Below are 15006 nucleotides of genomic sequence, written 5' to 3'. Positions count from 1 at the left end.
TGGGGAGGGGAGCAGGTGAGCCCCTTCCTGCAAAGGAAAAGGTTTAAGAGAATTTAGGCCAATCGGGAAATCGTTGAGAATGTTGGAGGACAAAAGTCCTATCACCCCACCCGTTTGCTCCTGGGAGGGGCGATAGGAACCGTCTCTCTTGAGATCCCTGAAGAGCCCAGCCCGAGGTTTGTATGGAGGCTACAGCTTTTGTTGTGTAATTAAACTAGAGCAGCACAGCCCCAGAACATAGCTCTTTGGGGTGCGGTGGAAGGCCAAAGGTACGGGGATGTTTCAATCTGATAAGCTGCTAAAGCAAAGTTTAATAATTTTATCTCATTTGGGACCTGTTTTTCTGTGCAGGTATAAACTTGTTTTCCCAGCAGCCTCTGCTCCCAACAAGCTATCAGATATCCAAGGAAAAACCCAAGCCAACACTCCCTCTGTATGTCTGAGTCTTACAGTGAAATAGAATCAGAGCACTCCATACAATGGTCGAGGTCACACCATTGGATTCCAGGGTAATGAGAGGATCCTCGAGCTCACCTGAGTTCAGTGGAGAGCCTGTCTGTGCTTCGTTAGCTTCAACCACATTCCATTCTCATGCCAAGGGGAGTTGGCATCTGGTTGCCAACAGCCGTTGGTGATAACTGTTTTCTGTCTTCCCGTGAGCCCTGCCATAGCCACCAAATATTCGCCTTACCGGTGTCCGGTTCTTCTCTGGGCCTACACTTGAAATCTGGGAGCGATGTAAAAAAAAACACAACACAAAAACCAGACATCCGTTAGAAGAAGTGGAGGCTCTAAAATCTAACTACCTAAAGATTGTAATATATTTCCGAAAAAAGTTTTGGAACCAATCAGTTCGAGTGTTGGGGACTGATTCGGGTAACTTCCCAAGACATCTCGAAGCCTCTGATGGTAACGTGGTGCACGCATGCATCAGAATGAGGGTGGGATGCCTTCCCAAGCCTTAGAGATTACTCACTGGTGCTGCTTCCAAGATATTAAATCCCATCTCGCAGCTACTGAAATAATAGACTTAGCCATACTTTTGTGATCTCATCTCTAGACAAGGCCCCAGTCAGGGTAGACTCAGACACCCGCTCAGTTAATGAACATGCTGATTTCTTAGAAGAGGGACTGAGATCATTGCAGTCCTGTGTCCAAAGTCCTTTTAGGCCAAATGCTACTTGCTTGTTGACCTCTTTGCTTGGTTCTCTGCCCTGTCTGTTACAGAGGATGTGAAACCATATCAAGTGAATGGCGTCAACCCTACCTATCCAGAATCCCGCTATACCTCGGATTACTTCATTAGTAAGTTCGTCTTCCACTCTTCTCTCGTTTCGCTTGCTAGCGTGGGAACCTAGGAAAGGATTCCTGTCCCAGATGATCTCAGGCTCCTTCATGGTAATTCTGCGGAAAATAGTATTTTCTTAAATGTGGCCTCTTTGTTATTAATTTTGTTATTCCCACGAGGCATGAGGCTTCAGCCTATTTACATGTTGGTATTTTTATTAACCTGCCAACTCCTACACACTAGGATCTCTCTCGATATCTTCAGCATTGAAAGTCATGCAGAGGGACTACAACTTGACCCCTGAACTTTGATCTTACTTGATCCTGTGTACCATGGTGGCCATCAGAGGTTTGGGTTAGGGACTTGGTTGTGGCCCTTGTTCTTTCCCTTTTTACTAGTAGATATGACAACATTTCCTCTGATCCTTCCTTAAGAGTGTTCCACGTGGCTTCAGGTTCTGTTACAGAAAATAAAGCCTTCTCCCTTATGGTAGGTGATGCCTAACCTTCACGGAGAGGGGCCAGAATAAGAGAATTAGGAAAGGGCTGTTCTTATCCGATGGCCTTGCTTTTGAAGGGAGTCTTGAGCAGGTTTGTTTCCATTTTACCTTTTTATTTTATTTTGATTTTTACTCTAATAAGAGCAATGATATTAAGTACTGCGGTAGCAAGGGCTTATTGTGTACCAGAAGTGTTGGTAGGCATTTTACACATATACTCTCCTTTGCGCTTCTTCACAGCGCTCTGAGGGAAATTGCAATCATCCCTATTTTAGAGATGTGTGAATTAAGCCAGAAAAGGGAAGTGTCTTGTCAAGGGAGTATCTTGTTAAGTAGTGGAGCAAGGTGAAACACCCAGGCCCTTCTGACTTAAAATACGTTCCTTTCATTCTGTAAGGTCGTCAGCTTGTTTTCATCTTGTGGGGCTGTTGTGAATGGTGAAGACCTGCCTGTTGTAGGTACCAATTGGCTCTCTCTCCAACAGCACATGTTCTGTGTTTCCAGGTTATGGTATCGAGCATGCTCAGTGCGTTCCTCCCTCGGAGTTCTCAGAGCCTAGCTTCATCACAGAGTCCTACCAGACACTCCATCCCATCAGCTCGGAGGAGCTCCTCTCCCTCAAGTATGAGAACGACTACCCCTCGGTCATTCTCCGGGACCCTCTGCAGACGGACACCTTGCAGACTGACTACTTTGCCATCAAACAAGAAGTTGTAACCCCAGACAACATGTGCATGGGGAGGACCAGTCGTGGTAGGTCAGATTTCTTCTCTAGAAGCTCTTGGGTTTCCAAGAAGTACCTGACATTGTGAGTTTTTCAGGTCCCATTATTTTTTTCTTTGCTCTTGTTCCTGTGCATTCCTTAAGTTTCGGCCTTTCCATTAGAATGTCTAGATACGAAGAGCTTTCCAACATGGAAGTGTTGCCAAGTCCACCATGATGACAAAGACGGTGCGTCCGTTGGTGGAATTGGTGTGATGACCGATCCCATTTCTTATTTGGGTAAAATATTTTATGAAACGATAACTCTAGTTGAAGGTGGTTGTTTTTTAAGGTGTGAGCTATCTTCTGTGAGAGCATTTTGCTTGGGGAAGACATAATCTGATAAGAATGGTTCAGGTGATCTTCCTGGAAAGCTCTTAGCTTCCCACGTAGCCTAGCGATCCTCCCAGAGTAGTCCTGCGTCAGACTGCAGACCTGGGCTTGCTATCTGAATGACCTCTGTTTCTCAATCTGGGCTCTCTAGCCTCCTGCGACTTCTTTGGTTTGGGGAGATACAAGATGGTTAACCAACGGTTTATTTGGAACCAGTCATCAGCAGTGTGGTGAAAGTGTGTATTTAGCTAGAGGACCAGGGAGAGAGTTGGCCAGAGGCTTCCAGAAGAAGGTACTCTTGTTGACATGACTTATGACAATGATAAAATATCCACTGACAGTGAAGTAAATGTTTCAAAATAGAGCTGACTCACTTTATAAAGCAAGAAAAATAAAAAAGGAAGAAAGTTAAGTACACCCGAATTTAAGATCAGGACACGAATGCTCAGAGGTGCAGCCCACCTCCTCAAGTGTCCAGATTGTTTTGTGTCTGAGAGAAGTGCAGTCCTCTGTAAGGAGGGATTTGTTCATCGAGGAAGAACTAGCCAATTTCTAGAGAGTTGAAAAAAAAAAAAAGATTTTTCCAGTGGATAAAGGGGAAAAAAACTATGAACAGGAAGAGGAACAGGAGAAGCTCATCCGAGTGGTGCTCTGAGGCATTTGGTTGCAGGAGTCGGGCTTGGCCGGCCTTGTAGTGATTTCTGCTTAGGGATCACCCTGCGCCCCTCCTCTGAGTCTCTCAGAGCGGATCCCAAAGACATCTTTACTTTGAAGAATCACTCTGCAGGCACCAGGGGCCATCCATGTTGTCGTCTTCTTCGAGCTTCAGCCTCACGCTTCCTCCCAGCAGGCCCTAGGAAGAGCGGCGGGCCCTGCAGAGGGAAAGTCCCTAGCAAAATCTGAACCTGCAATCTTCCTTCTTAGGGCCCCAGGGTGTTTGTGTGTCAGACCGAAGGGGTTGGGTGGAACCAGTTTTGCCTTCCCCTTTCTGACTCTTTTTTTTATTTTTGGATGCATGTCTATTTAAATACATACACACATGTATGTGTATTTTTTTCTTTTTTCTTTTTTTCTTTCTTTCTTTCTTTCTTTTTTTTTTTTTTCAGACAGGTCAAAGCAACAAAACTACTTTCTTTCTCATGGGGCTTTCTGTGCATAGATGTGATGAGGCCGGGGCTGACTGAGGGTTGGGCCCAGGCACGGTGTCACTCGGGGAGCTCTGCCGTCACCTTGTTTCTAAATTGCGTCTGGCTTTGCTTTTGTGTGATTGTCCCTTCTCCCTCTCCTTCTCTCGGCTCTGGGTTTAGGGCCCCACCATCCTTCCAACCCCATGTCAGTGACTGGGGGACCAGATAGCAACCCGAGCAGAGGGGCAGGAGATGTTTCTCTCTGACCCCGTTCCCCCTCCCTCCGAGCAAACTGACCATCGGCACCGGAGAGGAAGCTCTTGTTGTTCTCAGCTGCTGTTTGCATGTTAGAGGTCCCGCACACCAGCCCTTGGACGTGCGGTGAGCGGTTAGACAGAGAGCATGACTGCTAGCTGATGATTAGTAGTAATGATCACAGTGTCCCTATACTGCATTATAGGCTACAAAGTGCTTCTGTGTCCCACTTCTTTGGACTCTGAGTACTGTCTTTGTGTCAGGGTGTCCAGAGCGTTGCTGGGGAGGCTACCTCGTCTACTGTGTAGCGTCCTCTCAGGTCTGTTTGGTGGAGTCAGATGGCTTTGGAAGGCCTTGCTCTGAGACAGCTCACAGAGAAGCCGGCCAGTGGGCGTCTTAGAGGACACAGGCTTCCCTGCCTGAGCACAGTAGCATAACTGAGTGCCTAATCCAGTTGGATCCAACCCATTTTTGGAGAAAATACCCGTAAACGAAGGTTCCCAGCTCCAGGATTGTGAAATAGAGCTAAAATGAAAGCAGCCTACTGCTATAAACCGCAACTCTCAACAGAGTTACATTTGGCTCATGTTTGAGAGGCTGCCAGAGGGTGGTTATGGCCTAGTTTAGTGCCCTTGCTTCTTGGGGCTCCTTGGAAACTCAACTCTCCTGCTTTGGAAAGTTCAGTCTCTATGCCCTCCAAATAGAAAAGTGACTGATAGCGAGAGAATCGTTTCAGAAAGATTGAAGTATAAATGCTGCCTAAAGTGTTGGTGACTTGCTGGGGTGTTCTCCACGAAAAGATGAATTCTCTTTCTTAGGCTGTTGGTGTGTTTGTCTCACAGAGAAATTGAATGACCATTAAGATGGGTAGCTGGTCTAAGCAAACGCCTTTTTATGAGATGCCGCAAATTTTCCTTGTTCTGTTAAAAAGAGGCTATTGCATTCTGGTTGTAGGCTGTTTTCTTGAGTCTTTTCATGTGAATTTCTGGAAAAGACGATTCTTTCATTTGTTATGATAATAAAAAACTTACATATGTGCCAGTGGATGGGGTAGGCGGTGCCAGTAACCCATGGAGCTCTTAGTCTGCCTTCTAGAGATTACTCTTCTTTGGATGATTGGAGGAAGGAATGAGATCAAGTGGATAAATAACTACCTTTCTGTTAACAGCAGTATTGGAGGGGGTAAGAGGTTCAGGAAATCTTACAACAGTGGCTTTACAAAAAATATATATATTTAACTGAATACCTCTTAATCTTGGATTGTTTTTGGTTGCTTGTTTAAATTTTATGAGCGACGTATCTTCCCTCCTAATTACTGTATATTTAATTTTGGTTTAGACACCATAATTAAATGTTTGAATTCCACTGTTTTAGCCATTCCCCACTATTATGAAGGGGAGAATACACCAGAAAACCACCAGTATTAGCTTGTATCGGCCAACCGTATTCTGGGTTTTAAACTCTATCGTAGACCAGCCACCCCTGAACAATTGAGAGTTGACCTAGTATTTCTACACACACGTTTGTCACATCCATTTGCCTCTTGGCCAGTGCTGACCTGAGGTCGTCATGTAGTCTCCCGTGGTGATTTAATTTAGGTTGCCTGAAAAGTATCTGAAAGGGGAACATAGAAAATATTCCTGTGTGCTTTTCAGCTTTTAGATACATTTATTTTCCTCCAAATTATTTATTTTTTGGGTTAGTCTTCCTTTTCATGGCATTTTTGCCAATGGAAATTTCTCTAGGAGCTCTTATGCAATCGTAGCAGCTGTTTATAACCTGGTTTGGGAAATTAATGAACTTGCATGATCTTGTGGTCAGTTAAGAATGCCTTAAGCAACTCATAGAGTAAAGGATTTCTGACTTTGCTATGGACCTTAACTCTTTAATCAACTCCTTTGTGTTTTATTGCCCACACTCCCCCACTGAAGTATAAATTCCAAGTACAAAGTTGTACTTGGAGAGGATGAAGAACATGGATTTTTCTATTTAGAAGAGCGATAGTGGTTTTTTTTTTTTTTTTTTTTTAACTCCTGGAAAAAGCATCTCATTACTTATTTCTCGATTTGAGAAGGCGTGGAGGCAGGGCATATAATTCATTTTAAAATAGTATTTGGAAAAAAACGCTAAAAAATAACACTTATGTTCCAAGGTCAAGGAAGTTCAATCTGCTCTTAGTCTAATGGAATATTTTTTCTTATGACCAAAATATATTGCCAAATTTGGCCTTTTGAAATCATCTCATTGGCCTGAGTGGGAATAGGGAGTTGAGCCTGACACTGCTGAGATTTCTTCATCTCTTCGTTGAGTCTAATACGTCAGCCAGAAATTCCGTAATCTCAAGGGTGATTCTCCACTTTTGGATTTCCGGCTCTAGAAGTCTTGAGGCCCCAAACACTGCTGTCTCCCTCTGACAGTATGAGCAGCATGCAAGGAATCTCTGTCCTAGGCCTGAAACACAAGACAACACAGTGGCAATGGGCCCTCGGATTGTGGCCCCGTGTGGTGCCCTTCCCCAGAGGAAAGCCATGAGCTTCCGTTTCCACTGGCCTCTCCCTTCTTCCATCCCTCCTGCAGGTCTGACGAGCAATCCGTCCTCACTAAGAGGGTTTTTACAGTTGTCTTTTCCCAATCCCTCCTCCCCTGCCCTCTTCCTACCTCCTCTACCTCCAGGTAAGCTCGGGGGCCAGGACTCTTTTGAGAGCGTGGAGAGCTACGATAGTTGTGACCGCCTTACCCAGTCCTGGAGCAGCCAGTCATCTTTCAACAGCCTGCAGCGCGTCCCCTCCTATGACAGCTTCGACTCAGAGGACTATCCAGCCGCCCTGCCCAACCACAAGCCCAAGGGCACCTTCAAGGACTATGTGCGTGACCGTGCTGACCTCAACAAGGACAAACCTGTCATTCCTGCTGCTGCCCTGGCTGGCTACACAGGTAGGCGCCCTGCCCCTACCTCAGCAGCCTCTCTGTGCTTGTCGCCATGGGTGGGCTCTGTAGAAGGCACCATGCGCATATTCCTAGAGACTGAAGTCAGCCTCTTTCTTTTTTGGAGGAGTGGGGAGAAGAAGATTCTAGGTCTGGTCAGTCTCTCACACCACTCTGTTTGTGACTGGCCATCAGTTTTTGCAAGTAAACAGCATCATTCTTTCCTAGGGGATCATTTCCAAGAGTGGTAGGAAGACCTTCTCTCTCAAGGGCATCACTGACTGAATGGCTTACACTCTAGATTCTTCTGTAGTAGAATTCTCATTAGGCTTGCTGTTCAAATGGGAAAAGGTCCTTAGTCACATTGTACTCTGTCCAGATCTGGCCTCTGTAGGAAACCTGTTTTGTTTTGTTTTGTTTTGTTTTTCTCATTTAGCTTTATTATTGATTTTCTTCTAGGAGTGAAAGTTCTAGTTGTGGTGAATGAAGAAAGAGCATAGGGAAAAAAAGATGTATGTTGAGAGCTTAGGCTTTGATTAAGAATCTGCTAGTAAAACAATTCATTGTCTGAATGAGCTGTCAGCATGGGTGCTGCCTAACCGTGGAGATGCGTGACGAGTGTATCTGAGAAATGTCCAAGGAGTGTTCATGGGTTGACTATCAGATCCTTTCTATAGGATTGTAGTGTTCTCTAAGAATTAGGAATTGTGTCGTGAGTGGAGCTTATTTTAAGCTTTGATTACTCGGCTGTGGTGTAGGCCACTACTCTCTTCTAATTGACTCCACCCTGGACAGGTTGACATGTGGGTACCCTTTATGTGGATGGAGGCAAACAGTCCTACCTGTGTTTCCAGGGAGGTACCTGTCTGATCTTAAGAGTGTGCTTGATCCTTATTCTTGTGTCAGGGAAGCCTCAAGATTTTACTAGGAAAGCGAGCTGAGCTTTGAGAACAACTCAAAAGCTTGGAGAAATTACTCCTTCAGAGATCAGGAGTGTGCCTTTTATGCTGCATCCCACATAGCTCCTAGGGCAGTGCATTGCATGAAGAGGTGCTCAGGAATTATGTCTGTGTTTTGAGGTAGCAACAAGCTCTCTATAGAGAGTCAGGACCCAGAAAGGCACGTAAAGGTCCCCTACCCTGTTTTTTTCTACTGGAACCTCCCATAGTCTTTGCTTGAACGTCACTAGTGTGTGGGAACGTGCTGATTTTCAAGGGAATCCTCCCCCATCTCTGGACAGCAGACTCTTAGAGAAGTCACCGCTTTCCTTGAAGGACATCTGGAATGAGGAAAAGAAAGTTCAGTCTCTTTCAAGATGTGCAAGAGTCCGTCCTGGCTCCTGTAGCTTTAGCTCCTAGGTATTTTAAGCCCTGAACTCCAGTTGGATACTGATGAAGGAGGGGAGAAGTGCAGCTTAATCAGGGGGAGAAAGGAAAGGCCAAGGAGCCTCCAGCATGACTCTGTGGGCTTTGCAGGCGGCGGTGTCTCTAACTGGTTGCGCTTGGTTCTGTTTTCGTGCTGCTCTGCCATTTGCTGCAGGTAAAGGCCAGCTCGTCTGCAGTTTGCACCAAGTCCTCAAATTGCTTTGTCCTTATTGGAAGTATTTCTGTATTCTCTCTGGCATCATGTCCCCTATAACCACCGGCATCCACAATCATTGTTCTAACCCCATGGCATCATTCTCTCTTAGCTAGGTACGTCATAATGAGAAGTTTGCTACTTAGGGTAGTTTTGTGGATAATGAGACTGAGTAAACTGACTTTAAGTTCTAAAGTCTGGGTTATGGCCAAAGAAAGCCTTATGGTTGAGGTCAACCTTCGTGGGATAAGATTCTGGTAAGGATCCCTGGCTACCCTGCAGAAGATCTAGAAGTTTCTGGGAAGGGTAAAAGCCTGGTCTCCACCTCAGATAGAAACCCCTCTGAACGTGTGACATGTATTAGTTACTGCATTTTCTATGTGGGAGAAGCCTACAGAGCTAACAGTCTACAAGAGTGACTTAAAGCGTTTTAACTTAGATGAGCTTAGTCTTTGAAAGAATTATCTGAGAGTTGGGGAATCTTTCCAAGTGTCCCAGTTTCAGGGTGAGACAGACAGGGATGAATCAGAAATTCTAAGAACTAGGGACGAATATGAAATACAAATTAGATAAATGAACAGCCATCAAGAGAGCCAACACCAGTGTGCTGCCCAAGAGTCTTCTCTGGCAATCCAGACTCAGAGCCAAACACATAAGAGCCCCAGAAAGTTCTTTCAGCACAAATATAGGCATGTCCTGGAGGTCTGAGTTACAGTGGATGTCCCCCCTTATCTGGATGGGTTGTTTTTAAAAGGTGCTTTCATTTTCTCCCTCCCCTCCCTCCCTCTCTCCGTCTCTCTGTCTCTCTCTGTCTCTCCTTCTCTCTCTCTAAGGGAATATTCAGTGAGTGGAAGGAAAGGAAAGGTGACTCAGTTAAAGGCCTCGAAGACTGAAGTAGTCCCTTATATTAAAAAGCACGTTTTAAGCGTCTCACCATCCAGTGTTGCTCTCTGACCCTGGGGATGTAACTTTTCACACCGTTTCAGATGGTGGTAAGAACAATAGCCCAGAAAACAGAAGTCCCCTGGGCCACTCCCCCCCCCCCACCCCCGGCCCCAGCTCTAGCACACTGTGTGATTTAGGCAAATTTACCTTGTACCTTTTTCTACTTTTAGTGAAGTGGAAGTGTTCATCCTTATCTTGGTGGTGGGAGATCTGTGAAAATGTAATTTAACTAAATCAATTAATTAAACAAATGAGTGCTAGACATTGTACTAGACATGGGGTGCAGGGAGCTCCGTTATAACCAATCCATTGTTTCAGCAAATGTTTCTGAGCACATGTTGAGTGTAGATAAGGGCCAGTTGCCCTTGGGGGTTCATTATCTTGTCGAATTCAAGATATTATAATTGTCCTTAGACTTGGACTGGATTTTCTTCATGCTGTGGTCTGAATGAAGGTCAGGATTTGTGAGGCACGTGGGGGGCAGCCCAAATTTTGGTGACGTTTTCCCTGGGCTCGGTGCCTGGTGAACATCTGTCCACACTGCAAACTAATTCTATGTGGTGTTTCCTTTGCCCTTGCATGTTCACTGTGGTCCCTTAGCATTCCAGGTACATCCTAGGGAGTTGGGGATAGGGAGCCTCTGCAGCCCTCTCCACCAGCCTGGGAGCATGCGGTGCCTGGGGTTCCTAGAAACGGGGCTCTGACCTTACACGGACATGTTAAGATGAGCTGAAGTTTGGAAAAGTGCTTTGGAAAGTGGAAAGCATTGTATGAATGTTGGCAAACTTTTTGTTTCTTGTAAAAATTAGACCTATTTTCCATCTCAAGTTCTGCCTCCTTTTTGTTCATTCCCTTAAAATCCGAATACTCCAGAGTCTGTGTGGCCACACGGTAGGAGCAGTGGTACCTTTATATCACTGTTATTTGGCCTGAACTACAGTGTGTATGCATGGATCCTTCAAGCTGGGAAGAGAGTCATTTCTCTGCCATTACACACGGGGGGCCTTTGTCTATATCACCTTCAAAGGAATACATTTCACTTCTTCACATGATGTCTTAGTTACTGCACTGTACGTGTGGAAATCAGTTAGAAACCGAATTTTCACATTCTCTTGCACAGTTACATTCTTCCTCCGAAGATAAGAAAATTGCATCAACCTTCACTGGGCTCCCATGGCAACTTGTTAAATTAGGTCAAGATGTGGGGGCAGATAACATGGCTTGAAAGCCTGCCTGTGAGCTGAGTTAAGAATACATCAAATGCAATGCTGGCTTCCGCCAAAATGTACCTTCCTACCTTACTGTGAACTGTTACGGTTATCAAACTGATACAATCAGAAAGCTCCATTTTCTCTTGTTTGAAGATACATTATGAACCCCATCTAATTACAAAACAATCCAAGAGAAGTGGCCCAGCGCTTTCTGCCTATTTAATAGACCTAAGCAGTATGCTTTCCAGATCCCTGAAAAATGTAGGGCTCTCTGATTTTTTTTTTTTCTCTCCAACTGCAGTAGCTATAGAAGAATATACTGATTTGTCGACTGGTATTCTCTCCTCTTCCAGCCCCATTTTATGGATGATAAAACTGAGGCACAAAAAGTGACTTATTCAAGACCAGATAATTGCCATGTGCACAGAAGTAGCTCATGAGTTGAATCTTAAGTGCCAGATGTCTCACTCGACTACGAAATCTTTCTCCATGTTAAGAAATGAGGATACTCATTGCTTATCTCAGTTGCTTTCATACAGTAGATTAGGGGCCTTGTGTCCACTTGTTACCAATTAGCTCTGTGTGTATATGGGTTAGCGGTGTGTAGGACATAGTGCTAGCCTTTGGCTTCAGTCTGGAGTTATTGGCCTATAAGTCACCTTCATCGAACTTCACTCCAGATTGCCAGACAGATAAGGCATTGCCACAGATAAGGCATCTGTTCCTAGCACTTCTGCACCTGTTCCTGAGTCGGCCTGGTAGTAATTCTATTGCCCGGGTATGTCCCCACCCACAATTGCATCATTGTGAATGAGGTGGCTAGGGTCTTTTTTTTCGTCCTGAAGCCTGAAAAAGGCTAAACCCAAAGCCACTCATTAACTGTCACAAAATTCTTTCTTCTAGTGCTGTGCAGATTTGTGAAAATGCAGTTCCTCATTTTCCTTCTGGCTAAATTTGGGACCATCTGGAATTCAACTTTCAAATATTTTTGCACCAAACATCACACACAGTCTTGTAGAAAAAGAAGCCCCAGGCACTCCCCGTAGGTTCTCTCAAATTGCTTCTGGCCTGAAAGAAATCTTCTCGCCATGTCATAGGTGGGTCTAGAACCAGTCTCAAGTCACACACAGTAAGAAAGTCCCTAGGCCAAGCCCAGAACCTTGGAGTTCTGGCTTGTAGTAAAGTTTTAGAGTTCAGTAACCCAGAGCGACTGCTAAAACATGTTTTTGAAAATAAATAACTTCATTGCAAAGGAAGTGCTTCAAAGCCCTTCAATTCAGAATGAAACCTGAGATTTGGCAGCGTTACCTGAAATCACAGTTTTCTGAAGGAAAACTGGATTGCAAAATAATCTCAAGGTACTCAGGTACAAATAACAACTGAGGAAGCTTTTGGTACGAGCCTCAGTTACTGATAAGGAAAGGGTCTGAGGGGGTCACCTAAGCAGTTCATAGTGCAGCGTGGATTTGTGCAGAAGAGTTCTGAAATTCCTAACCCAGGTGGATATGTTATTAGGAATAGCGTAGAGCTTTCTAATTTGGGGGCGAAGGGAGGGATGATTACCCAACCCAAGCTCTGGAATATAGTGTCTGTATACTATCAGTATAAGACAGTGTGAATTGAAGAAGAGACAACTTGTTTTTTTTTTTTTTTAAGATTTTATTTATTTATTTGACAGAGAGAGCAAGAGAGTACAAGCAGGAGGAGGGGTAGAAGGAGAGAGAGAAGCAGGCTCCGTGCCAAGCAGAGGGCCTGAGGCGGGGCTCCATTCCAGCACCCTGGGATCATGACCTGAGCCGAAGGCAGACGCTTAACCATCTGAGCCACCCAGGCGCCCCAAGAGACAGCTTGTTGACAGGAATATAGAACTCTGTTGGGGCAGGAGCCATCTTTTCCAGGAGCCCTGAGGTTCTTAGGGCAGGCAAAGCTGGAGATGGCTGGGGGCTGCCACAGTATCACTGCAGGGCATCCGTGGGCAGTGCCTGGATGGAATGGGGGCAAAGAGCTTAGAAATGAGAAAGGCAGCAACAGAGAATGTCTCCCCTTTCTGGCTCAGAGGCCCTGTGTTTAGCAGGTTGCAGGAAGCCAGGCAGACCCCCTTGGCCTAAATGGGACCTTGCTGCCAGCCAGCATCTTAGAAGCGGGGCGGGATTCCCATTCTCTGTGCTGTGTTTGGCGGTGGGTCCTGGGGGGTGCGTGGAATGGTTTGGGGGCATCTGCCTGGAATAATGGGTTAATGTGATGCTCAGTTATGAGACTGATGGGAAAATACTTTGGAGCATGGGAGAGGGAAACCCCTTGGGAAATTTGAACTGGATGAGAGGAGAAGTTCCTTTCCGTGGCCCAGAGAACACTTTCACTGCTCTGCCTCTTGATTGGCCACAAGTAGAAAAAGATCACAAGGTAGCAGGATTCGGCCTTCTGGCTAATTTTTTTTTTTCTCTAAATGTCTTTTAAAAAATGTGGAAAGGGAGGTTCTCCTTCTCCGCCAGGTGTTTATGAAGACCCCGGCTGACTGAACCACCTCCTTGTCTTGATTCAGTTACAGCAATACCTTGCAAGCTGTCTCTGCCCATTTCTACTTCGCAAAATGGGCCTCAGTCCCTGGTGTTGTTTCCAGCGATCCGAGGCTGAGCGGGTGCATGGCTTTGGGATTGCAGGAAACTTGCAAGGCACCCCTCTCTTCTGGGGACAGCTCCCTGCCTGTTTCAGAGGTGTCCCGAAGTCTCACATTTTGTGGGTCACTGTTTCTTTAACACAATCTAACTACATATGATGGAATTGGGTGGTGACTGTTCTGGAATTCGACTCTGTCTCCAGTTTGAGGCTCCACCTTTTTTGTCTTTGAAGTAAAATGTTTCCACTGAGCAAAATTCAACCCGGGTGCTGCTAAGGCCTCCATACCTTGTTGCCCTTAACCAACAGGCCCTGGAAACTCCCCGCAGCTTCTGTTGGGAAAGGTCCTGCCAGACATATTCCTGCTGGTGCCCCTTGGCATCTTTCTCTTTTCCTTGGATGGTCTTCACTGCTCTGGAGCTTGAGCAGTGCACTCACTGGTCCTCGGCAGAGACTCAATTCAAGGGAATCTGTTCTCTCCCCATCTTCCCGATGGCAGCCTTCATGTGCGGCCCGCTGGTTGGAGGGTCTGCCTTCTCTTTTCAGTCCCGGTAAAACATCCGAGAGGGAGGCCTTGTCAGACTGTGTAAGCCCTGGGTAGTTTCCTGTATGCGTGAAGAGCCAGACTCGGGAGCCAGGCAGCCTGAGTGTGGCCCGGCTTTGCCACGGACCACGTGTGACCTCAGCCAGGCTAGCATCACTGTGCCTCAGGATTCTCATCTGCAAGATGCTAATAATAGTAGTTACTATCTCAGAGGGTTGTTGTGAGAATTGAGGGCATAGTTTGTGGAAAGCACTCAGGACCCTTGCTGGGCACGTAGCGCATACTACTGTTCCGTATTATCCTCCAGCCTCCGTCTTTCCAATATAATTCTCTTTTTTTAAAGATTTTATTTATTTATTTATTTGAGAGAGAGAGCGTGCCCAGGAAGGAGAGAGGGGCAGAGACAGAGGGACAGACAGACTCCCCACTGAGCAGGAAGCCTGATGTGGGCCTTGATCCCAGGACCCCGGGATCATGACCTGAGCCGAAGGCAGATGTTGAACCGACTGGGCCACCCAGGCGCCCCTCCACTATAATTCTATATTTATATTCCTTGAGGTCCAGGGGATAGTGTATTTTATTTAGAGAATTCCAGTATTGGTGGCAGTGACGTAGGGCCCAGAAGATATTTCATATTCGATTAGGTCATGTGTATTCAGCTATTCAGCTCAACCCACATGTGTATGAAGCTCCTGCTGAGTCCTAGCCTCTTTCATGTACATTACCTTTTTTTTTTTTTAAACTATCACTGACAACCCCACGAGGTAGCTTCAGTTATTCTTATTGTACAAATGAGGGAATCAAGGTTCAGACAGGGAAAGAGGTCTAGCCTGAAGTCACACAGAGAACCACAAGGAAGATGCCCTTCCAAGTTTTTCACGATATCAGACAATTAGTGGGAAAACAGTCACTTGTTAGTGTGT

The 15006-nt window shown here is 45.7% G+C and overlaps 1 protein-coding gene across 4 annotated transcripts in view; it reads left to right on the top strand.

The window, feature by feature from the left end:
- The window catches only part of ETS1 (ETS proto-oncogene 1, transcription factor), a 128040-nt gene that overhangs the window by 98703 nt on the left and 14331 nt on the right, over positions 1-15006 (top strand). For 3 of the 4 annotated variants that reach the window (XM_027579154.1, XM_027579157.1, XM_027579155.2), the window contains 3 exons: positions 1228-1305; positions 2292-2540; positions 6938-7198. In XM_027579154.1, coding sequence (XP_027434955.1) covers positions 1228-1305; positions 2292-2540; positions 6938-7198 — 588 coding nt within the window. The remainder of the gene's footprint in view (positions 1-1227; positions 1306-2291; positions 2541-6937; positions 7199-15006) is intronic. The other variant, XM_027579158.2, reaches the window with a different exon arrangement.

Source organism: Zalophus californianus, chromosome 11, assembly GCF_009762305.2.
Source record: "Zalophus californianus isolate mZalCal1 chromosome 11, mZalCal1.pri.v2, whole genome shotgun sequence".
Taxonomy (NCBI): Eukaryota; Metazoa; Chordata; class Mammalia; order Carnivora; family Otariidae; genus Zalophus; species Zalophus californianus.
This window is presented reverse-complemented; position numbering and strand designations above follow the sequence as displayed.